Raw genomic sequence first — 25,841 nt, forward strand, 5'->3', positions numbered from 1 at the left:
CTAACTCAATTCCGCAGGTAAACGCACGCAAAATTGTGCGTCGAGTGGAAAACAATTTGTGTCTTTGCTTTTGTATCAATCATCAACTCATTTATTGTTACTTTGGTTTTGCTTTTTGTTTTTCTTAGCCATTGCAGTTGCCGCTGTTCATTGGAATAATTCGTAGTACATATATATATATATATATATATATAGAGTTTGCAGTAAATTTGTGTGTACCGATTTTGTGGGTGTAGCCCAGACTCCCTACACTTGCTGGGGAAGTGAGACTTCAAGGGGGAGTTGAATCAATTACAGACAACATATAAGTACATATTTCTTGCTATACTTTCACAATAATACGAGTATTTATTTGGTATATTTTGCAACAGATTAGAAGTCGTGTAAGTTATATGCCTTATGCTTGAGTATTTCCTTTGAGTTTCAATTTATGTATTTCAGCACTTTCTGATCATTTGATGCACGATATTGTTATGGGGTGAGTGAGTTGTGGGTCTAGTGCCATGATATATGATTTTCGAATTCCTCGAGTGATGCCCGTATTTATTTATGTACTTTCTGTTCTACATTTGTCGTTATAAATATATTTTTATAAAACATTCCGTGAATATGTGCCAGTTCGATTAAAATGATGATGTATACGATTACGAAAAAGTACTTGTAGCCAAAGATTTACTTAAGATTACATACATATTTTATATATTTACTTGTATATAAATGGTAGGATGATATAGCATTAAATAACCGGGTTTCGGCCCTGAACAAAAACAATTGTTATTCAATATTCTTGTATAGTTGTAAATTTGTTTAGATTAAAATATTGGTAGCATTCCCAAATGCAGATTCTACTAAAATCGAAGAGAGTTGGTAAACTAACAAGTTCTCAAGTATACTTGCGCTATATTCCTCAGCATATAACGATATTTAAAATTCTCTAATGCAATTAGTTGTAGTTGATAAAAGAGAGAAGTATACAACCCAATTGAAACGACTTCAACTATTATTTTAAATTCAACATATGTAAAATTGTCTATTGCTCTAAATAATGCTTAAACATGTGCGTAACAAAAAACAACAAAATACTAAACATTTGTCGCTAAATCATAGTCGTAAACAATTGAAGCTATTGTTTATATCTTGAATACATAATATGACTTCGTTGTTGTCGCTTGCAACATTTATATATATTTTGTTGTGTATATTATCTAAATATTCTTCAATACCATTGCCTCTGTTTTCATTTCACTTCATTTCTCGACCTTCGATCGTCTACCGACTAAGCCGTATAAATTTATGTGGATCGTATGGGATCGCTAGATTTTTGAATATATGTTCGGTTCGTTATTGTTGTCCAGTTGGTTCAGACTAAATTAACATTGCTTGTCGTGCTTGGTACTTTCCATCTTTCCATATCTTCGAGGTCTTTCGAGTTTGTAAACATTAACTGCTAATACATCATAATAATAATCATAATATTTGTGGTAATAAACATTTACTTTGTGTGTGAGTTGCTTCCACTCTCGTGTTTCTTTGTGTTCTTTATGTAACATTTGCTCATAGTAATTTCCGAATACATGTAGTTCGTTAACTAATTTATCCATTATAATTAGATCGCGTATGTATTAGTATTAAACGGTTGGTTGTTTGTTATACGTTGCGCATATTGTCTTTTATTTTTTAGTTTTTATAGTTTTTAGGATTTCATATGTGTCTCATGTTGGTATATAACAGATTTATTAATATTCGATTTATTTAAAAGTTTTCCCATTGATTTATTAGCAGGTTAACACGTAATATATGCTTGCGATTACTTTTAATGTCGTCAATTCTCAATTGGTTTAATATGTCGGTATATAATTCAATATTTTTCTCAATAATATATTTAATATATAATTTGTTGCTTTGGAAAATGTTTCAAAATGGTTTTAAGTATGGTAATTAAATAGGTTCCTCGTTCTTATCGCACTGCAAAACCAGTCAAGTCAATCGGCGACATTTCATTGCACATATCATATGGGCTTTGCATTATTGTTGTTGCATTGGTGGTTATATTTATGTTTTAGTAGTGTACTACAGTGTCTACATAGCATATTATGCTGTTTGCTTCATTGATGTTTTTATGGCAGATGAGAGGAAAGTGTTTCGATCATGATAGTTGATAGTGTAAACGATAGTAACCCAATAGTTATGTGTTATGTGAGTGAGTATATGCTTAGTGTTTTTCCCATGAAACCAGGAAACTTCAGAGGCAGAAAGTAGATAGAATTCAATAGTTTGGTTGCCCTAGTGTGTGTGTGTATGTTTTCTGTAGGTGATAGTTCTACTTTGGAATTTCCCTTGGATTTACTTCAAGTCCAGTTCATCATCCTCCTCCTTGCTGGCACTCCAGCGTTTGGTATGCGATGCAATGCTGCTCATACTACCCGAGTCACTGAAGTCGCTGAATGCCGCATTCTGAATGCCCTCGTAGATCTTATATCCCCCCGATCCGGATCCGGATCCGTTTCCAGAACCCACTCCGCCGGAGGTCATGCTCATGCTTTTGGAGGCCCCGAAGCGATCGGTTTTGTAGTTCGATGGTGGTCCTCCGAAAATCATATCGGCATCCGAAATAGATCCTGCGGCCCGGGTGTATTTGCCATTTCCATAGGATGCCGGGGTGGTCTTGCTGTCTCCGAAAATTACATCCAGATCCGAGTGTTTGGAGGCTGCAAGAGTTGGGAATACAAATTAATAACCAAACCATGAACATCAACAACAAGTGCACATCAATTTGGCGTGGGTGCAGTTTTTAGCACTTATAGTTAGCACTACGTAAGCCAATCTAGCTTTAATTCTATACATACAAGAGACGATCGAAGAGTAAGCTTAATATAAAAATTATACTTTAAACTAAATTAAATTTTTAAAACATCGATCGTCTTTTGCATATCTCTTACTTGACTTTCGGTGATGGAGGATGAGCAAAATGAGCGTTACCAAAAACAAGCATTATCAATATGTGAGTGAATGATAATGGGAATTTTGAAATCTTCTGATTCTTAAGCGACTTTCGGACTGAGAAGTTGATCACGATTTTCTGTGGCTCATCTTTTGATAACTCTGCATTTACTACAAGACGCACACACACGCACTCTAAAACTGAAAAGGGGTTGCATTAATATTACTAACGAATTTTGTAGTTTCTAAAAGCTTGGATTACTCTGGTGGTGTAATTTGGGTATTTTTCTGGTTTGTATCTCGGGTTTCTCTTGTTTTTCGATGCGTGCCCAAAAAGCCAGAACTGAACTCAGGTTTGCGGTGCACTCTAGCGAGTGTGTACTGTACGGTTCCTGTTGTTTGTCTTCTGTGGTGTTGTAGGTGTGAGTGTGTGTGCAGGCAAGCGCTTTTGTTTTTGTTTTTTAGTTTTTCATCGCTGAGCGAGAGAGAGACTTACAAACACTTGGTCGGCCCACAAGTCGTATACGTAATATTTGGCTTACTCACTGAGCTCGGCTAGGAAAATGAAAAAGTTAGGCTCAAAGGACACAACTCCTACTTTTCTCGTTTTGGCTAACACTTTGACACGGCTGCCTACATGGCTATGGGTTATTCGATTACATTTAGTTGGTCTCTATATACGAGTATACATATTTATATGGAGTGTAGCTAGCTGAATTAGTACGATAATGAGATTAAATGACATGATTTATATATATATATAAATATCATCGAGAGGATGAGTCGAGGTTGAGCCCTAGGTTTTGCGCAGGGTTAGGCTGACGAGCAGTACGCCCACGGCTAGATAATTACCATTGCTCTCGGATCGCGAGTACGATGGTCTGGTGTACGAGGGCAGATCGCTGGGATTGTTGAGGCCCTCCCCCTGCGAGGCAATCGAGTTGGAATCGTAGCCGGATGTGTCTCCTGGCAACACAGTGGTCACTGCAGCAGGTGCACTATACACACTGGCCGATCGCATGCCAATCGCCGATCTCCAGTCGTTGGTGGTCACCGAGGTGGTGATGGTTCCTGTGGTTGGAGCCACTATTCCGGCACTATTGCTGATATTGGTTATGGCCGTTACACCACTAGCTTCTCCAGCTTCCGTCGCAGTGGCTCCTGTGTTTGTGGCGTTCGTATCCATTCGTGTGATGGTCTCCACCGAAGTGGTGCTGCCATAGTTGCCATAGCTCGTCTTGTCCTTGCTAAGGGAGCTGCTGAAGCTGTTCCTGTAGCCACTGGAGCTATTGGCATTGCTGCCCACCGCCGTGACATTGGTGGGCGGCGGTGGTGGTGGACCCGCCGGTGGGGGCGGGGATTTGATGGCATTGCCATTGCGATTGATGCGCGACGAGATGGATGACGATGAGATCGATGAGGACGAGGAAGTGTGTATGCTGGCCGCGCTGCCCGACTTGCTGGGCTCCTTATCGAAGGGATTGACCCTCTCCTGTTGCTCGTAATTGGTGACCGGCTGGTAGCCGGCACCTGCTCTTTCCGTAAGTGTATCCGTATTTCTTGAATCGCTAACTGAAACGCTGCTCTCCGGCCGGACGGCTGAGCTGGCCGTCGTCGGAATGGCTGGGGGCTCCTCGCTGGGACGCTGTGTGGGCTGCGTGGAGATCACGCCCTCCCCCTTGCCAGCGAACGAGAACTGCTTGCCGAGGAAGGAGCCACTGAATCCGCTCCCTGGACCCGCGCTGCTGGGCACACTTCCTGGCCCGCTGCCGCTGCTCGTCTCGCTGGCCGTTCTGCCGCGCTTCTTATTAGCGATTTCCTACATGTCACCAAAGATCCCCGCAAAGGTCTTCCTCAGGTTCTTCATGGTGTCCTCGGCATCCTCCACCACGGAGTTCTGAGTCTGCGGTGGCCTCTGGCCCGCTCGCGACACCGACGAAGAGATGGTCGACGACTGGGAAGTCTGCGAATCACGACGCACCCCACCCACTGTGCTGGGTCCCGACGAGGAGGGTTCCTCCGGCACTTCCGAAATGCTGCTGCGACTGCTCAGCCGCCCAATGGAACCCACGGCGGGCGAGGTACGCTCCGGTATCGGTGGTGGTCCACCCATGGGCGCGGGTCTTGGTCCAGCTGGGAGTGGTGGTGTTGGAGCCACGCTCTCGTCCGTGGGACTCTCTGCTCGGGAGGAGACCGAGGAGCGGGAGGGCAACTTGCCCGGACCCGTCTGCGCCATGCTGGGACGGCAGACGTTCTGTAAGTATGCAGATGTGGAAGAATAAAATCCATGATTGATGGCCCATCAATACCAACCTGCATCCGTCCGGACACCAGATCCGCGATCTGCCTGCGATCCTCTTCCTGGGTGTCTCCGATGAGGGCGAATGTGCTGTCGCAGGCGCTTATGATATACTCTCGTCCATCTTTGGCCACCACCACGGAGAGACCACATACTTCCATGCCGCCAAAGAGCTCGGATATCTGAAAGTGATACGGGCAGCATTTCGCGATCAGAATTGTGATTGAGTCATCAAGACCCTAAAATGTGTTTTCGATTGCAAGTGCATTCAATCCCAATCAGACGGCAGTTGGCTCAAACATTCATGTGTGGGCTTTCCGCTGATTTCCGCTGCCGGTTTTAATTATACAGTTTGTTTTGATTAAAGCCAACGCTATAGCTATAGATATAGCTAATGCTCATTCCGATGCTGATTCCGACTTGCCCAGAATGGCGCTGACGTCGTCGGCAGCCCACCCACTTTACCATGCACTTGGGGAAAATATTACAATATAATTAATTATTTTTAATAACTGATTACTTTACATGGAATTATCACAAGATCTGAAGAAAAATAACAAGTTCTATGCAAAGGATTTAAAGACTATTAACAAAAATATTGAATAAATATAAATTACTTCAAAATTGCACACAGACTAGGAGTACATACAAGATATAATAGAATATCTTATCTTATTTAGCTTTAATTTTAATAAGTCATTATCTTGATAACATACCATTTTTTTCTCTGAATATAGCTAAAATCTGCTGTGTTATCTAATGAACGGCACTTGAATGTGTAATATTTGCGCCAGTAAATGGCAATTAATTAATGCACATATGCAGTGCCAATCGGTGAGTCACTTGCAACTCAAAGGAAACCGAGTTGAGCGTTCGTTTGCATTGATAAAATGCCAAATCTGATGGGTTTCCCATGTAACCGAATGCTTGCACCTCATCTGGCAATTATGAGGCGCCCCGTCTGAAATTGGCTTGTATGAAAACTACCGTTGTTTCATCGCTCATTGGCGGCTAAACGCGTTTAACCGTTTTGCGATTTCCATATTCATGAGCTCTAATTAAAGCCATGCCGCCGCCCGAGGGCACAGTAAACTCGGCCGCCTTCTGACGTCAATCGATTATGATTTCAGGGTCCATACTCCAAGTCGGTTCTCCATGTGCCACCCCCTCAGGGAAACTCGGAAAGCAGCCGAAATCGAATTTGTGCGCCCAAAATGCCGCAAATAAGTTATAGCGATTTTCCTTAGCCATATTGATTGGCCAAATTTGATAAATGCAAGCCAAATTCAACTGGGCTAAGCTAGGCTGAAGCTGCTTGCGAAGTGATTTTCATGACTAGACCTCTCAGAATTGGAGGCACTAACGGTAATGTGAGCGAAAAATTGTTTGGGATATGTAAAGGAACTAAGGTAGAGACTGCTATGAAATACACACTGTTAGTTGGCTTTATGTAATAATATTTATATAATTCAAATTCTTATTGCAATTCAAAAATTTATTAATATTTGAAAATTATTTGATTTATTTTCCCGAAAAGTGCAGAGTACAGGCAAGTCGGTTGATCGGTCACAATAATTCGCCTCTTTGATTTAGTGTCTCTTATGGCTTTAATCCATTGGCTTACCTCATCCACCCAGCTTTTGTACTTCTCGGTTAAAGTGATTTGCTCCAGCATGGCGGATCCCTGATTGGTCTTCCAATTGCCGGTGATGGATTTGCGCCTGTTAAAGAGCGAAAGCGGTTAAGTATAATAAATTAGGCGGCTAAAAAAGCGTAGATAATGCGTTTGGGAGGTCGGCGAGGGATCTTTGAACCCGTCAACCGGCATTTCGGATGGCAAACAATGAACTCTTGCCGCTGCACTTGGTAGGATAATTGCCAATCTGCTGACAGTTGCAAGGTCAGACAATCAGAGCATTCAGACCATACGGACCATTCAGACTACATACTCAGACCACTCGACCCTTCTGCCTGCATCAACTTGTGGCATTCAGTTTCAGACGCCTGCGGTTTGCGGTCACTTACATAAACGCCTTGTAGTTGTTGCCAATCTTCTGGATGTGCACGCTGAACTTGGCATCGATATAGGGCTCGATGGTGCAGTAACAATGGGAATCGTTGCCGGCACCGCTCACCAATCCGGCGGCATCTTGCAGGGCGCTCTGGTTCTCCAGGCGCGCGGTGGCCACTCCGCCATGGCAATGTCCAGCCTTCAGCACGCTGGGGAACTTGGTGAATTGGAACTGCAAGTGCACGCAGAGAAAGAATTTATAATTTATTTATAAATATATATTTATAAATTATATTTATGCTTTGATTTTTTAATAAGGTAAGCACGATATAATGTGATTATCCCAAATAAATATGTTAAAAATCTGAAAAGTGAATATTTATATTTTTAGGACTTATATAACTCATCCAAAAAAATTGAATAGCTTTCGATACACTTTATCAGATTTTATAAATAGCTTTTAAAATTTTTGAGAAAAATTTAATAGGCCTCGCTTTAATGACTAACACAGTTTATGGTACATATAATTGAATAAAAATTCTTATATTTAAAACACTTTCTTCATGTGTTGGGAATAAAGACACCGAGGCAATCACAATATGTATTTCGCTGTCTGATTGAAATTCTATAAATTACAATATACCGATGAGTTCTTTATTTCCTTTTTTTCTTCTCATTTTATTTGCTGCGGAAATCAAGGGGCGATGCTTATTAATCCATTGGATAAGTGCCAAATTCATTGGTTGTTTTTGCACTCATTCCGATCACGAATCTGGCCATGGAAATTTTCTTTTGATTTGCCCGTCGAATTCCAAGAATCCTCGATCATTAGTCAGGCAGAGGAACATTTAATGATAATGCCTTATCGTTATTAATGGCGCATGCAAATCACTATTAAATATGCAGGAGCAACAATGCCCTGCCCTCAAATATTTGACTAGTTCGCATCTTTATTTATTTTACATCGTTGCTCATGGTTATTAAATTTATATATGCAAATCGCCAGCCGATTACCCTTGTAATCATCTCTCCCCGACCCAAAGCCATATTTAAACAGTTGATAAATCACAAGTAAACACATGGGCTCAATTTTGTGCTGTATTGGCGGAGGGTGAATAAATCAAAATAAAACCGAATGGAAAACCATAACAACGATGACGCAGCCCGAAGAATTGTCGCAATTGCCACCGATGAAAGGCCGTCGTGCTGACAGAAAGCGCCAAACAAACAGAGTGCGAGAAATCTCTCAATGAACATAAATACATATAGATGTATCTGCGATGTATCTGGACGGAGAATAAGAATGAGTATCCGAATGAGACGTCACACCCCCACATAGCCAGCATTCTTGGAAGCTGCTACGTGTTCCGCCTGAGTGCCCACCGTCTAGGGAACTGCTCCTCCGGTTATATCAGCGGACTTAAAATATGCACTGTGACGCATTCGTAGTGCCCTGAAAGCGGGTTCACCGATTGCCAGTGGTGTCTGGTGTATAAGTGCACAGGAAGAAAACAATTTAAATAAATATCAACATTGATACAGACCACTGTATCAGTAGATCACATTCGTAAAACACCATTATATTAAATTTTATAATTTTGTAATAATATTATAATACAACCATCAGTAGTGCAGCGTTAAGTATTCCCCACAATTTCTCGCAGTGTAGATCTGTAGTGCGGTGGCGTTAGCCGGTCGTGTATGCAGATTATGGCAACGTGCTGTAGGTGGAGCATGGACTATGATATGAAGCATGACCGGAGCAGCAGCACGTGTGTGCGCCACATGGTCAGAGGAAGTGGAAGTTGTATCGCTGGCGAGTTTACGACTGGGCATAGCTGAATTATTAGTTGATTTGCAACCTGACAGATGCGCTATTCTCTGCCGTTTCGTGTGGCGATCTCTTTTTGGCCATGGCGCCAAGTAACTGCGACTATGCATATTGTATGCTATTATATGGCCGAGAGCATAAACCAGGCCCCTGCACGCAATTAATAAAGCTGCCAAGGTAACAAAATAAATGCTAAGAAAAATGCAATCGACTCTCCTCCACTTTCCACTCGTTTGGGGGGAATTTATGGCGCTTTTGATCGCCCGACTGCCGCAAGAAACACTCAAGTTATAAGGAAAGACTCGACTCAACCGATCGATCGAACCGATCTCTCACTTCCCGAACAACTTGAGTGAAATATCTGAGCATTCGGGTTCGCGGATTCGTTGAAGAAAACAGTCGAATCGGTTGACTTGACGATCCAGTGCAGAACCGCAAGCGCAGCGAGCTAGAACGCCACAAAATCGGCGACGGAAAAATCGCGAGATCGGTCAAATATATAGTACGAAGTAGTATAAAGTGCAGACGAGACGATTCGAGTGCGAGTGCCGGTGAAAATACATTCAACTGTTTTTCCCCATTTTTGTGCCCTCGGGTTCAAGTGTTCAAAAGCCTGAAGTGCTAGTTTTACACACAAAATAGGTTGCAGCTTAAAGGTAACAATTAACTAGGCTTATTTTGTGAAATTTTTGGTAATTTAAGAATTGAGTACTTGAGAGCTTGATTGTGTTAATTTATTTTAAATGTTGCCAAGTGCTGTGTCAGAAGTTAAATACCCGGAATAATGAAATGGGTTGCTTATTTTTCCGCAAACCGAATTTTCATATTCGTTTGAAAAAAGTTTCAGCTCAAAGAGCAGATTCAAAAGTTTTTAGCTAGAAATGATTTAAATGATTAAATGATTAAATGAAATGATTGAAATATTCGTTTGAAAAAAGTTTCAGCTCAAAGAGCAGATTCAAAAGTTTTTAGCTAGAAATGATTTAAAATAAAATTTCTCTTCTCAATTCTTTTTAAAATTCTTTTCCTTCTTTGATGCATTTCCCCTGAGGTGCCAATTTCCCACAAAAAACTAGTTGCAACTCAAAATCCAAAGTACAAAGCCATGTTTGTTTTTATTTTATTTTAGTTTTAGAGTTGTTTGGCATTTAGAAGATTGAAATTGAAATTGAAGGTATGCAAAACGCGCGACACAGACGCGTGTTGTATTTTATTTTGGGGCTATTTAAAACGCGCACTGGGAAATGTGCCGACGTGACACAGCGACACAGTTTTCCAACGAAACGCTCATTTCTATTTATTGGCGTTTATTTATAATTTGTTTTTATTTGCCTGGCTGTGCATCTGCCTGCCCCGATCTTTTGGAGCGCCCCCAGTTTTCTTCTGGCCTTTCGAATTGTCTTAATAGTTTTTATTGTCGCCAATTTGTAAACAAACTGCAGGCCATTAAAAAATATACAACTAGTTTGCTTGTGCAATCCAGTCTGATCGTAAAGCCCATTTGAATCTGTGATGTATAAGTAACAATTTTGTTGGATGTCAAGGAAAGCGAAACGGTTGTGTGCACCAGAGGTATTTCCATATTACGCATACGTCATGTGTGTTTTGGCATTGGCCATTTAGTGTCTAAAAATATAGAAAAACATTTAATGTGTTTCTCGACTTCTCGACTCGCAGCAAAAAATAAAAAAAAAACCAATAAAATTTACAAGCAAATCTAGAGGGAGGAGAGTAAAGACTGCCTCAGGGAAATGCATTTCAAGTGGGTTTTCCCCCTCTCTTTTCCATTGAATTTTCTTTTGACACGGCAACTCGCATTGTTTTGCATGGATATTCATAATTTTGTTTTCCTTCATTTGACTTTGGATTCACTGTTGACTTTTCATTTTGTTTGTGCGCCATTTAAATGAGCTTGTATTTCGTATTGGCTTTTCAGCTTTTCTGTTCGGCAAAGTACTTCATTGACTTTTTTCTTTTTTATCCAACAGATAACGCTTGTTATCGAATGCAATTCATTTTTCTAAAGTGTGCTAATTTTTGAATTGAATGCATTGTTTGCTTTATTACGACACATATTGCCATATGGCACCTTAAATTATCTTAACCGCAATTGCTTACTGAGGGAGAGAAAATCCGGTTAGTAGGCTACACTGAAATAAGAGTTTTTCTATGCATTATATGTGGCCACTAGCCTGTTTTGAGAACCAGTCATCGTACTAAAGATATTAAATTAAATATACTAATCATAGTCAGATTATTACCTTAAATAATATGAATAGATTCATTGATATTCATTGCAAATTGATATGTTTCCTTATTATGAATATCAGGCCTATTTCAGCGATTCCGAGAATAATGGTTGCTCTACTAAGATTACGCATTGATTCCAATCCGCAAACAATAAAAAACCACAAAGCCGGGCAAATAAAATTGTCATAATCGATGATTGTGAATGTGGCTTTTCCCTCGCACATCATTCAATTCGCCATATTCGGTGAATGCTTTTAAATCGCCAAAAAAGTCCGAAAGCCATATACGGTTGGCGATACAGATACGAAAACATTGGATCGGGATTGTTTATGCCGACACACCCAGATTCTGCTCATCCCGCTGCCATTAATAAATTTTCTTGTGCAAATCTTGCAATTAAATATTATTGTACAATTAAGACAGCGCGACAAAGAGCCTTTGGCTTGGTATTTTGGTCTTTCGCCACCATTAATAATTTGTTTTCTGAAGTGAATGTGCGTAAATTTCACAGGTCTGGCGGCAATTTATCGACAATGAATTTGTTTTTTTTGGGAACCCGGAGCTCCTCCATTTGTGTGTGGGCCATGGGCCGTCAATTTGTCAGCTTCCCTGCTGCTTTTCTGCTCCTTTTATTTCAATGTCCCTCAATGTCTTTAACAAGATCTGTCAACCCGGTCTTGAATGGAGTCTTGTTGGGCTGAGATAAATCACCAAAGTTGACGAAAAGCGATTCGGTATTGTCACAGAAAATCACTTGAATATTTAATTGAACTGCCAGCCGGGTTATTTGAGCAGAGTTTATTGATTTTTATGCAAATTCCAGCAATTTGATAACGAAATGCAAGCCCACACACTGCGCACCATTGTATTCCAGCGGCAGAACCCACATTATACATAATATTTGCCGGCATATGCATATGTTTACTTTGCGGTCTTATATATATGCACAAGCTATATGGGTTTCGCTCATTAAAGATTTATATTTTTATGGCCCGGCCAATGCAATGTGAGTCCAGGCCCCAGACCTTCGGGTCTCCGATTTTGTAGCACCCCCCTCCATACCCTTCAGATACATTAGCATTTTTAATTGAATTTTCGTTACGCATCCTGGGCGAAATGTTTGTTGATTTTGCCACGCCGCCAGACAATTTGTGTCATAAGTTGAGAAATTTGTGGCGTTACTGTTTCGCTCTTAAATTTTGCGGCTCAAAATGAAATCCCAAAGAAACGTGACGAATTTGGGCTTGCAATTTCTGTTTGTTTTCTTGATCGACTGATGCAGTTGAGTGGCAAGATGAGAGGAGTCTTATTTTCGGCGCAATGATGTCAGATTGCGCCGACATACTTGTGCATGGGTTAATGAGGCGCAAGGCAATAAAAATTCCGACATTCCGAGCATAGTTGTCCGCCAGACAAGGTTTCGTCACACCTGAATGGAGCTGTCAACCATCGAGCCACTGCATCTCATCAGCTGGCGATTCAATTGGCCGGTAGAGGCAACACTTAACCAGTTCTTATCACCTCGCATAGGAATATCAATTCCGATGTTAATTATGCATGTACGTGCCACTGGTTCAGGTGTTTTTTGAGTGCATGTAAATGCCAATAGCTGGGATCTTTATCATTGGTCAACTTGAATCCACATTATTTGGCCATTCCGGACAGGAAAACCATTCCGGGTCAGGGATCAAGCAGTGGCATTAATCAAATGGGCATACCACAACCCCTTTCGTTTGGGCCGCATTGATCATGCTGATTATGGCATTGCCTATTGTCCGATCGTGACTTTGATATTTTCCCCTTAATTTTCCCCCATTGTTGTGAAGGCATCGCCGACAAAGGAAAAGCCAGTCAACCGAATGCCTCCGGCCAAAGAAAGTTTTTCAGCATCGTTATGGGAAGTTGGCGGAAATTCACTGGACTGCAAAAGTCGGTAATGGAAGAGTCGATGTTTATGGCTTTGCCCACTTGCAACTTGTCATCTCAGTTGCAATGGCCAATATATGCATGCTCCAATTAAAATTTATCTCGGGTTCTGATAAGTTGAATATCTTCCTCGACGATATGACATCATCGGGTTGAAATGGAAATCTATGTAAGTGAAAATCAAAACGAACCCATTCCCGACTGTTTAGAAAGTCAATCAGCAATAAAAAAAAAAACAAATATATAAGCGAATTGCCACAAAGAGCAATATACAAAAGTAAATGACCGCTGAAAAAAGCAGTCGAGAACGATGACATTCGATTCGAAGTTTGAGTACTCACTAAACTCATATTTCTTTTCCTCATTAGAAGTGTTATATTTACTCAGTATTATGTATCCGTGTCATAGCAATATGACAATTCGCATTAGGCTGATTAACTTGTCAAGATGATCTTATGACCTACTGCAACACTACTGAATCATTTATAGATAAAACCGATATTCAACACCATAAAAAATGGGTTATACTTTTTATTTCGCTACTTTATAGAAACCAAGAAGCCATAAATCACTTTGCGCAAAGTGATCGAAGCAGCCACAATTTGATATGCCTTTTTTGGAGGCGCAAAATTTTAAGCATCGTAAATTGGGGGACGTAGTCGAAATATCCGAAAGCTATAAATACGTTTTTATGTCGATGAATTTAGTGTTTTGTTCGATGCTATGTGAAGTGCCTCTGGCTGTCAATTCCTTTGTGGGTCCACACACTTTACTTAGACATTAGCCGGTATTAATGGCCCCAGTTAAGTGCTCATAAACCAAACCTCTCAACGGGCAACTACATAGCACACTGGCCAACACAAATTTCCAAAGAAAGCACTGAACGCAAACCAAAATCGCATTAATTATGTGGCTTTGGGTGGTGTAGCCATTTCGGCGAGCAGTCTTCAACCAACTAACCAAACCACCCAAAAAAAGGAGAGCTAAACCAAAAGCGCTTTAGTTTGGTAGCTGGAAAACCTTTCTGTCTACTTTTCCCCCATTTTTTTTATCATCATCACCGAGCCTTGGGCTTTTCCATGTCTGACCTTAGCAAATCCCTTTGAATTCACCTGGGAAATCTGTCTGGATTCTGTTTTCTGTCTACCTTTCCATGGGCAAGTGTTAATCATAAAATATGCATAATGCCAAATGGCTAAGCCTTTTGGGCATAGATTAAATTTTATGAAGACTGATTTGTAATTTAAACATTTAAGCAAATAAAATGCAATGAATATTGTGAATACTTTGCGGTTCTTTTGTTAAGTAGTGTACAACTAATACGCGAATGAACAATTACAATAAAAAAGCTTGACTGACGTGCTTCCAGTTTAGAACTGTCGATATAAATATACAAATATTTTGAACTTATTAGCTAGAATTTTAATTGAATTATCTTTTATTTTCTTATAGCGGAATTCCCCTCACCATAAATATTACCCATTTTGTTGTGAACGTCAAATTTTAAGTGGCCTGAGTTCAAAGTGGAAATCAATGCCAATTGAACTCGATCCGATATTTGAGTGAAATTGTTGCCCCCTCTTGTTTATTTTTTGTTTTTTTTTTTGTCCCGCATAATTGGATGTCAGCCACTCGAAATTGAAACCAGTGTCAAATGTCAACATCGATGATGGTGACGACACAAGAACTTCGTGGCAGACAAGTCCAACAAGTGTGTCAATTAGACGGGGCACAAAGTGACGTCAAATGCGGCACGTTCCACTTCTTTGGAGTCTGTGTGAGTGGCCGCCGTGAGCCATAATATATAACATTTAATTGACATGTGTTAGGCTTGTCAACAAACACGGGGAGCGTTTTTCCAGCTCGAAAAACAAAAAAACAAAAAATCCCAAACTGTTGCTGCATTTTGGCCGGCTTTGGCCAGCTTTAAACTATGCCTGAGTGATATATGGCCCAGCTAATTGTGCATTCAGACATGGGTGCATATATAAATAAGGAGACTTATGGGTATCGCGCTGCGAGGGGAAAAGTCGTCCCAGGTCCCAATGAAATCGTGCGAATTTTCAACGCCTCTGAAAACGCTTTTCTTGCTGGCAATTAGCTCCCAACTTGATTTATCTGCTAAACGTTGATGACGTTTTCGACTGAGTGTGTGTGTATGCTTGTGCCACTTTTTGTTGCTTCTCGGCCGGCTGTTTGTTTGTTTTCAATTTTTTGTTCCCCTCAATGTTGTTGTTGGTAGTACTGTCTTGTCGGCCTGTTTGTTAAACAAATCCGCGCCGTTAATTGCCGGGCAAAGTGTCACAGTGTCAGGGAGAAAAAACTCGGGGAAACATGCGAAGCTTTTCGCCTGCGAAGAATTCTCCCATGACACTTCGACGTTGTCACTATGCCCGCCCTCATTTAAGGCAAATTAGCTGGTTTAAAAGTACCAAAGTAATTTAACTTTTTATATTATATGAATTTATAGTTTCGATAACCTATGTAAACAATAGCAAACAACCTTTTACCCAGCAAGCCACTGAGGGTGATCTAATTATAGGTATACACTAAAAACAAACTTTTATTGTTAAAAATAAAATAGAATGTTTATTTTTAGCTTCGAAAGTTTATTTCTCGCTGCAATATTGTTTCTAAATATTATGATCCATTAGTTTTGTAGTGCTGTCAACACAGCTTTTAGTTAGAAATCTTCTTCTTAAATCGAATATCACATAATCTCCATAAACAGACTCATCTTCTCCCAGTGTATGTTCCAGTTTAACCCATAAGTCAGCGCGTCTGCTTGTCTGCCGCCACTTGGGCTGCCACTTAATGAATAGTTTGATGCATTTCTCCTGCTTGCTTGGCTTGCATTCAATCAATAGCAACCTCCCAACGATTCACGCATGCAGGTCTGCCCCCGATTTTTCCCCATTTTCCGCGCTCCCAGCGTGTGCGTATGCATGTGCGTTTTCTAGTGGCTTTTCCGCAAAATGCTTTTAATTCAATTTTATATCAATTTAATTGCCACATTGCCGAGAGCTGCAGAGCTGCCGGGTTGTAGACTCCATAAACAGAGGAGAACTGGAACGGCGAGGGGCGGGACATCGGGATAGATAGGCATATGGCCATAGGGGTGTCTATATGGAACCTGACTATCTGCCCCGATCAGTTCGAATCGGGAGCTGCAGCTGATTGCCGCCTTGCCTTTTACACTCTCGATATTATACAATATTTTTTGCGTTAATATATGGAGGCATATATACATGAGAGTTTGTGCATCTATATCTATAGCTATGGCTGCTATATGGTAGCACATCGAAATATGCGGTATGGTAGCGGTTTGGTAATGGATTTCGATTTGTGCGTCTCAAGTTTTCTATGCATTTCCCATAAACAATTTTCAATTGAAATGCCCGGGCAATTGAACTACTTTTGTACGATTTATGCATTCTAAATTGACTGCTGAATCGACTTTGCGTAAGTCGGAAATGAAATATTGATGAAAGGAGAATATGGATTCAGGCTTAAGCCAATCCAATCTATGAAGAATAAAGATGGATGCGATTTGGCAGTCAAGTGCTTCGCCCATAAATGTTCTTGATGATCCCAGCTTGTGCGTGCGTGTTTGTGACAGTAGGCGCGATTAATTGCTGACATACAGGGCGTATGTGTAATATATTAAATGCATAATTGAGCAGCGGATTGATGGCTCGATTGATGGAAGGCTGCCGCCTGCTGCTGCCTGGCCTCCATTGATAAGCCGAACGACATAAGTAAGACAGACATAATTAAACTCTCAGTGACCTTCAGCACGAAAGCCATTATATGCGTTTTCCCATTAAATCATTGTCGTTAACGTAGGAGCCAATCTCAATTTTCCCTCAATTTCCTTCATTTTCCACTTCCTTTACAGTAATCTCGTGGACTCACTGGCGGCAACGTAAAGCCATAGCCATTTTATCAGCTCGCCAACCAACGCAGCCATGGATCTTAGAAAGCATTTGGGTTTATTGACGCTCCTCCTGGTCGCCGTTTTCGCGTTTTACGGTCGACAAGCGGACGCCTGCAGTTGCATGCCCGCCCACCCACAGACGCACTTCGCCCAGGCGGACTATGGTGAGTTTTGCACGACCTGAGAATCTGAGAATCTCCGGGGAATCTCAATAAACAAATGCCAATCCTTGACAGTTGTCCAACTGCGAGTCCTTCGCGAATCGGATACCATCGAGCCCGGCAGGACCACCTACAAAGTTCACATCAAACGCACCTACAAGGTAAGCAAGTGCAACGCAATGGAATTTAATTTAATTAAAATCCTTTTCATCTAACTAAAAACAGAAAATAATCTTGTTAATCTTATTATTTTACTAGGCTACTCCCGAAGCGCGACGAATGCTTCGCGATGGACGCCTTTCCACGCCCCGAGATGACGCAATGTGTGGAATAAAGCTCGATCTGGGAAAGGTTTATATAGTGGCGGGTAGGATGCCGACATTAAATATATGCAGCTACTACAAGGAGTACACCAGGATGACCATAACAGAGCGTCATGGCTTCAGCGGTGGATATGCCAAGGCCACCAATTGCACAGTAAGTTGGAAGTAAAACCCATAAGACATCAATCTAAGTAAACTGTGGTTCCTACCAGGTATCTCCCTGCTTTGGAGAGAGATGCTTTAAGGGACGAAACTATGCCGATACATGCAAGTGGTCGCCTTTTGGAAAATGCGAGACGAACTACAGTGCCTGCATGCCGCACAAAGTGCAGACGGTCAATGGAGTGATTTCCCGATGCCGCTGGCGACGCACGCAGCTCTACAGAAAGTGCATGAGCAATCCGTAAACCAGTGCCGGTTTTTTTTTGCCCCAAGTCCTTGGCTTGTCCTTGTTATGCTACCGTTTTTCTCTGTCCAGAGCTTTAATACGTACGTTATGCCTAATGTGTTATTTAATAATTGATGCTTTCGAACTTGTAACCGGCTCCTTAGTAGCTACTTAATTAGTGTCTAGCTTTTAATGTTCATACCGCGTACACTTACCAAATCGCGTGGATTGGGGAAGAAGGTCTGTTCGATCAGTGGAAAGCCGTCGCGTCCGAGGCGTCGCTGTAATTGCAGCAGGTGCGAAAATACCCAGGGCTTATCCTTAAGAATATCAAAGAAGATCAGTTGTAAAGTAAGCCCGATGTGAAGTCCAACACTACTCACCTGAAACTGATAGATCGAGTGCAGCGAATTAATGCTGGGCACTCCACCGTACTTTAAGCCCAAGATCGTGGAACGATAGTCGCTAGATCCGTCGCGCGGCGGCTGACGAATCAGCACAAAGTCCGGTCGGAAAGAACGCGCCACCTGTTTTGGTGTGATATTCCAAAAAGAAAATAAATTTTATGATAAAAAGAAATACGTAGCTGTTAGATTGCCTATCTTTGGCAACATTTTTGTAATTTTTAAAAATGAAAAATATATTTAAAAACAGAATGTAAATTGTGTTGTTCATTATTTTGAAGCTAACACGATTAAATTTGTTGACATGGAAAACACCAGAAAACTTATTGATACACAGGCGCCATCTGTTGTCGGGCGGATGCACTGTAAGCAAACCTTCATATTTGTTGCATACTTTTGGAATCAACATAAATAGGCATCAAATATTTCAATAAGTAAAAATTTCAATTTCAATGGTTTTGAATACTCAGAAAATTGTATTTATTGGACGTAATATTTTTTACAACGATAGTGGAATCTTTATTGCACGCAGTGTGGCTGCACTTGGGCATGACTAATGCACATCCTACTTGAATTAAATGAAAATCGCTTTATTTGCATTTCAAAACTCTTCTTCTCTGGTAATTCAGATGGCGTCTAACTTCCCGACAGTCACAAGTATGCCATACTTGGCAATCGCATTCGTATTTTTACGCAGCTACAAGTGTCTTTTATTGCTACGGACATACGCAATTGCGGTGCTGTTTTCGCATCGTAAAGTCAACAATCCGACTTGAAATAAACAAATGGAAAATAGAGCTTCGAGCTCAGTGCTACGCAAATAAGGCAAAATGGACAAAGGCTGTTGATGGACTGCCGTCCCTTTAGTACTTCTTGCATTACGTCTACTTGCCACCTATCCACCCAACCACCTATACAGCTGTCCACCCACGTCCTTGGGTCCTTTCAATGGTCATATTACTCTGTAGAGCGCTAGCGGACAATCCAATCCCCCGCCTAAGAAGTTGGATTCACGACTGCTGGTCACTGCCATTGCACTAATTAAGCGCAAACTACCCAGGTGGGGAAGTACTGGGAGAAATAGTCGGTATATAATATATATATATATATATATATATATATAATATATAATTCAATACTAACTCCTAGTCTCCCATTTTTCTACTAGTCTTAGACATACTATTAACGATTATACTATTTAATACAATTGGTATATATATACTATATGGTGTATATGGGCAATACCAGCGTAATTTGTTTCAGTGTCTGGGATAACTCACCCTAGTGCCACTGCGATAGGCGGCCATGGTGACAACTGGTCCGGTGTCCGCGCTGGAGACCACCGTAATGTCCTGCAGTGGACAAACAGTAATTACCCCGATTACCGGGTGAGAAATGGTATGGTACTTGCCCTAAACTCGGCCTGCTCCACTCGGATGTCGAAGTCGCCGTGCAAGCGCCTGCCCCGGAAGTATTTGGACCAGTCCGTGTTCTGGTCATCCAAAACCAGCAGAGTGAAGTACTTGTCCTTGCTGAATGCCGGTGCCCGTTGTGTGGCGCTCTGAACCGCAGCTCCTGTTTTGGGTTAGATGTCATTCCATGCTCAGAGACCAATAAACAGTCCCTACACTCAGAAAAATCTCATAGATTGCAACATTTGGTAAGACACAACCTTTAAAGTTATTTGAGCTGATTTATTTAGGATTTTTGAGTCTTTTTCTCATTGACTACTTAATGAATTGTTAATAGAATAACCAACTAATTATATCACTTAGCAAATAGTTCTTCAAAAAAGTTTACAAAGGAATTCAATTAGTATATCTTGCGTAACAGTATAGGAGTTGTTGATTATCCATAGCTTCTACAATTACCAGGAATAATAACGGTTACTATATTTAAAGTAAAAGGAATCAACAGGTAAATAGAACGACAACAATTACAGTAACATAGTGGTATGGATTGACAGAGACGCATTGCGTATAAAGTGGATTGTTTACTATATATATACCAAGACTTGATGATGACGTCTCTACATGTTATGTGACTGAATGACTGCCATATTTTTCTGAGTGTAGGTGCCTGCCAAGCCAAAGCATACCCAAAATGGAGGCTCCCTGATCCCGGGCAGCGCCGGTCAAGCTCTGCACCCGCTGCAGCAGGCTTTCGCGCGACTTGGCCGGACTGGTCGGCGCACTGACACCACGTGGTGGAGCAGGTGCAGCCGTCGCCGGGGTTTTGCCGGCGCCAAAGCTCAACGACAGCTCCGGAGCAGCTCCGGCCGGTTGGCCGGGAGCCGGCGGTGGCGGCATATTCGGCGGTCCGCCGGCAACCGGCGGCTTCGTCGGCTGATCTTGGATGGGCCGCGCCGCCGGCGGCAGGCTATTCGGATCGACATCGTCTACCTCGGAAGACAAGTCTCCCGAGCTGAATCTGTTAGTAGTTTTCGTGTGGGTGGGTTGTGGTTGTGGTTGGTGGTGTTCGAGTAATCGAGTGTTTTTTATTGATTCGGTTGTTTTTCAACCGCCAGACAAGTAGACAGATTAAATGGTGCGGCGCAATTGAGTGGAAGAGGATGAGATAATCAAATGTGGTGGTAGACAAATACCGCCCGAGAAGAAAAGATAGAGAAATAGACGAACATATGAAATTTCAAATTAGTTTCGTTCAACTGGGCCCCCTTCTGCCAAAGGGGGCACTTCCTTTTTTAAGGTCTTTACCTTCTCTTCAGGAAATTAACATTGGAAGTGAAGCTCGATTTGAACGACGAGAAATTCAGGGTGCTGCTTTTTGGCTCCTTTGATCCGCGGCACGCGAAAATACATAAAAAAAAACATACAAGGTATAGTTGATTTGCTAATTAATTAGCTAGAGTGCTTTCAATTTGGGCATTCATTCAATGATTTCTGATATTTATAGTGCATAGACATTGAATATTAAGGCATACAGTAATTTAAAGCGTCTCACAAACATAAAATAAGTCACTTAGTTCATATGTTTGTCCCTTTATTTAACTTTATTGCAAAGAGGTAATGAGATTTTGTGGCCAAGCTAAGCCAACGTTCTCACTTGGATCCTAATTGTCTTGAAAACTTTCTCTAATTCAGTTACGCCAATGCGGCGTATGCGCAATGTGGTCACTTCGAATGTGCATTTTCGCAGTGAAAGATGGTAAAAATCGTAAAAAACATTACATAGTCGTAATGTAATGTAGTGAAGTGAGGGGAAAACTCATTTCAAATTTCATATGTCAACTGGTTTAAAGATTAGTATATTTATATAAAACAAACTCCCATGGTTTCATTTGATTTCACTTACTGTCGGAATAATGGGTTTAGTACACCATGAAATCACAAAAGTTGCATTTGCTATTAGGAAAATGTCGTGAATGTGTGTGGTTTTAAAAGGATATGCATATTGTTTTAGCGGACAGAGAGAGATAGAGACGGAGTTGGTCTAAGTGAAAACTAAAGTTCTATTAAAATGGCAATTAAGGTGTCTTAAACTAAATTTTAATTAAAATAAGGACCACGAACAGAACATTAAAACGAACGGCGTGTGGGCATGAGTATAAAATCGAGCTAATGGCAACAGGTGCACGAGGCAAGGACATTTAAGGACAATGGCATAGCCATTATATTTCCAAGGATCTTTTGTGTCAGAAATCAATCGGTGGTGAAGTTTGGCGTTCGGGGGGCTCCTTTGGGCCAAGTCAACAATGTCAAACACTTGTGGCCAAAACGGCGCTGTGCGTTTTGTATTTATTATCGTGGACCGCAGGCCTACAGCCACTTGAAACTTTTCAGCCCCTACCTAATATAATGTTGGTCTCAGGCGTTTGTGTGCAAAAAGGTTCAAGTGGGCAGCTCGGTGGAAAAATAAAAAAAAAGATTGAAGCTGAAAAACTGAAAAGCAATTTGCTGATGAAAGCGTAGCAAGGCTATAGATATGTGAGTGTGTTTTGGCATATGATTCGAGTGATATCTTTGGGTGCCATTTAGAAAAGCCAAAGTGAAATGAGTGGGTTCTTTCAGAACGAATCTTGGAACAGTCTTACCGGTGGCGGGGCGCAGATTCGCCCACACCCAGCAGTTGCGATGGCGCTAATATTGACAGTGGTCGACAATTAAGTCGAGCAGTTGGCCTCCGTTTTCGCAGGGGTTCGCTTCGTTACTACGACGGTTCTCAAGCTACTCGGTCGCTATTTTAATCTGTAAGAAGGGAGTTAGGAAATTAGTCTTACAAATTATTTGAATGTAAGGAAAATTAATCGTTTACATCTTTCTGATGTGCAAAAGTAGAAGCTTGTACGTTAAATATTCTGTTAATATAATAAATAATAAATAATATTGTGAATTTGAAATAAGCAGCGATATATTTAAACAGAGTATGAAAAAGACATCAATGTTTAAACTCAATCAAGCTTAATGTCTTTTGTCGCTTGAATCACATAGTTCACTTATTAAATGAAACCCAATGCATCTTAAAGTTCATCACTGCCACACATATTCCCCCGACGAACTTCATCGAAACCCTTTTATTTAGCTGGCTTCAGTCCGGTAACTTATCGCCAAAAGTTGGAGAAAATACGGAAAAATAAAAGAAAAGGGAAAACACAAAGAGCAAATCAACTCGGACAGCTATCAGGCAGAGGATGTCCAAGCAATGGGACGACTGGATGGATGGATGTATGGCGGAATGAATGAACGGACGAGCGACTGGTTAACATCCCAAGGGACGACTGACTGTCGCTTTTGTTGCTCTCTTTTTTTGCCGTCGACTGCCAAGCAAAACATTGTTTTTGGTTCATTGCACTGGCAGTGGCCTCTATGTAGGACATAGTATACAAACACCACAGAACGCGCACTGAAACACTCGAAAACACACATCCCCAGGCAATACGAAAAAAATCAGAAAGATTTTCAGCCAAATAACCAAATGTTGTATGTAAATAACACCTAAACAAATCAGCAAGCCAAACCTTTTTCCTCTGCGGTCCCAGCTAAGTGCGGGAAAATTGCGTTAATGGGTCCCAAAGGTCCCAAGCGAAGTGCTGATTCACTTATCATAACTAAAATATTCAAGGCGGTTGTGCAACTTTTCGTAGCCTACTTTTTAGGGTTGAACAATTGAGGGTGTCCTTGCTGGTCCAATGAGATGCACATACATTGTTGAAGTTCATTAGAAAGTCAAGACTTTCCAATTTTTGCGATAATAAAATCCCGACTCCTCCTTTCATAAGCTCTAATAATGAGTTGTTGTGGCTAAGAAGATTACGTATACGCAGTGACGCCGCTCTGTCTGTGACTTACTTTTTGGCCCCCCACACACAGCTGAGCTGGGATTCTCTGATTCTCGACCAGAAGCTGTGCGATAGCTGCACTTTCCAACACGGACAGTTCTGACATTTGGCATTTCCTTTAGCGTGTTCCCAAATGTCAAAGTTCAGCGCACGTCAGAGACAGACTAAATCGCAGGCTGGCTGACTAAGTAGACCTTATACAAATCGATTTCATTATTGATGGCCCCGATTGTTTGTTTGCTCTGCTTATTTTGCCTATCAAAACAGTAATAACTGAGCGGTTTTTCGATTTACTTATTTGGCCAACTTTAAGTCTTATTTAATTATCCAGCCAGCAGATTGGGCCTCGTTATTTGGCCAAATTAAGTTGGTCAGGCTCCTTAACTTCATGGAATTTCTTGCATAATTCATAAACGTCTAGCATCGATATACATGTGTTGCCATTCGGCGGATTGCCAGTAAAGCTCGTTTGCGGGATATTTTCATCCGCCGTGTTGTCTGAAGGAGCACACTTCCCTCTACTTTTTGGCTGCCTGGCTGTACGTGTGTGTGAAAACTTTTTGAATTAATAATCACAGTAACGTGTTGAGGGTCTCGGCAGTTGTGTTGCCCTTTCCGGAGGCTTTGGAACTTCTGTGGACTGTTTTTGCCCGCAACTTTTTGGTACCCAGCACAAATCTGTGCTGGAAAAACTTTATAGCCCGGCTTAACCCCCGATCTTGTGGGCGATTCGGGCTATTTTTCCGGTTAGAGGGAAGTAGCACCACAATCCATCAACGTCACTGGCAAATTAAAGTTCCCTTTTATGGCAGCTTAAGCAGTTGCATTTTCTGTCAACCGTTTTATATGAACTGCAATGCGAGAATGGTTTGCGGAATGGGTAAATGCAGAACTCTACATCCGGAGCTGCAGCACCTGCAGCCACATTTAACCCATTTTCCAGTGGCTTTTCCCTTCCGAGAATGCTGTGTGTTGATATGTGCGTTGGCTTGTCATAAAACAGGGCGTAATGTCTTTTCGATGGTAATTAAAACTGCAAAGCATTTCAGAGTAAATTGTAGCGTTGGCTCACGCAAATTGTGGCAGCTATTTCCGTCTGGGGTCAAAGACTTTTATGGCTTTCATTTCAGCTAAGCTATAAAGTTGATGCCACTTTAAGCTCAAGAAATAAAATTGGGCTTGTGCATTTAAATTGAAGCTTTCTGGATATATTATTGTTTAAAGGAAGCATTTTCTGAGGTTCTGGTGTCCTTTTTATATGAAATTTTAAGCTAAGATAATTTGTTTAAAAATAGTATCAGTTACCCAGAACCAATAGCTAAGAATCTAAAGCAAAGTATTAAGAATTTTCTCTCCAAGCGACCAGTGGTAAATAGTTTTAGAGTGCAAGGTTTTTAATTAATTTTTCCCAAGCAATTAGCAGTATCAAAACCGCCACTCAGGATTATTTGCTCGGCTCCCGCTGGCAGTGGGTTTGTGGGTTATCAGGTTGCCACCGCCCACTTTGGATCCCCCTTTTTCCGACATGGCCTCCACCTCTCCCTTTTTGAGGACGCTTTAATCGCCAGCTAAGTCGCGCTCTTTGTTTTACTTGTAATTCAATAAAGCGATGGTGCCTCTCTAACCTCGGGGTCTCAGTTTTGTTGTTAAGGCGTCTGTCTACGCTTATCACGTACACACACAGACACAGACACAGACACACACCCACACACACACGCACACACACAGAAAATACACACAGACACTCGCACTCACACTCGGTGCAAACAACGCTGACTAGCTGATACAGAAATTTCTTATATATTTTTTTTTCACTTTAGCCGTGTTTCGATTTTTGGGTAATTGCGTTTTTCTTTACCGAAAAGAGCTAAAAATTCACTTGAATTTTCCAGCTCTGGCTCTTAAATTTCCACTCGAATGGCCGATAAACGTTAAACGATGACTTTCAATGATCAAAAGTGAACACAAAATGTAGTTTAGATAATTTTGAGATTTGGCTGGGCGAATTTTGTGGAGCTAGAGAATTTTGGCTGAACTGTCAACGACGGTGATGAAATTTTCACTGAGCGAGT

At 41.3% G+C, this 25,841-nt stretch overlaps 2 protein-coding genes across 2 annotated transcripts; one reads left to right on the forward strand and one right to left on the reverse strand.

The window, feature by feature from the left end:
- Window positions 1-63: 63 nt before the first annotated feature.
- Window positions 64-21,264, reverse strand: LOC6606977 (synapsin). The gene is given in 11 exon segments (XM_002031733.2): window positions 64-2,708; window positions 3,793-5,194; window positions 5,254-5,421; window positions 6,864-6,960; window positions 7,265-7,482; window positions 18,282-18,386; window positions 18,450-18,593; window positions 19,751-19,822; window positions 19,882-20,045; window positions 20,569-20,900; window positions 21,188-21,264. Coding segments are annotated over 10 exon segments (2,946 nt in total). The 5' UTR covers window positions 20,780-20,900; window positions 21,188-21,264; the 3' UTR covers window positions 64-2,343.
- On the forward strand, window positions 9,484-18,711 carry LOC6606976 (tissue inhibitor of metalloproteinase). Its single transcript, XM_002031732.2, has 5 exons — window positions 9,484-9,737; window positions 17,156-17,358; window positions 17,431-17,516; window positions 17,614-17,832; window positions 17,891-18,711. Exons 2-5 carry the CDS (start codon window positions 17,226-17,228, stop codon window positions 18,083-18,085), a joined length of 633 nt encoding a protein of 210 aa, XP_002031768.2. The 5' UTR covers window positions 9,484-9,737; window positions 17,156-17,225; the 3' UTR covers window positions 18,086-18,711.
- Window positions 21,265-25,841: the final 4,577 nt, after the last annotated feature.

The sequence above is a fragment of the Drosophila sechellia genome, chromosome 3R, assembly GCF_004382195.2.
Source record: "Drosophila sechellia strain sech25 chromosome 3R, ASM438219v1, whole genome shotgun sequence".
In the NCBI taxonomy this organism is placed as follows: domain Eukaryota; kingdom Metazoa; phylum Arthropoda; class Insecta; order Diptera; family Drosophilidae; genus Drosophila; species Drosophila sechellia.

What these genes read in the sequence shown, in the direction of transcription:
- LOC6606976 (XM_002031732.2), top strand. Translation starts at nt 17,226, where the DNA reads ATGGATCTTAGAAAGCATTTGGGTTTATTGACGCTCCTCCTGGTCGCC. An exon ending in CTTCGCCCAGGCGGACTATG is followed by an intron (nt 17,359 to 17,430) that starts GTGAGTTTTGCA and finishes AATCCTTGACAG; the next exon opens with TTGTCCAACTGCGAGTCCTT. An exon ending in ACATCAAACGCACCTACAAG is followed by an intron (nt 17,517 to 17,613) that starts GTAAGCAAGTGC and finishes TTATTTTACTAG; the next exon opens with GCTACTCCCGAAGCGCGACG.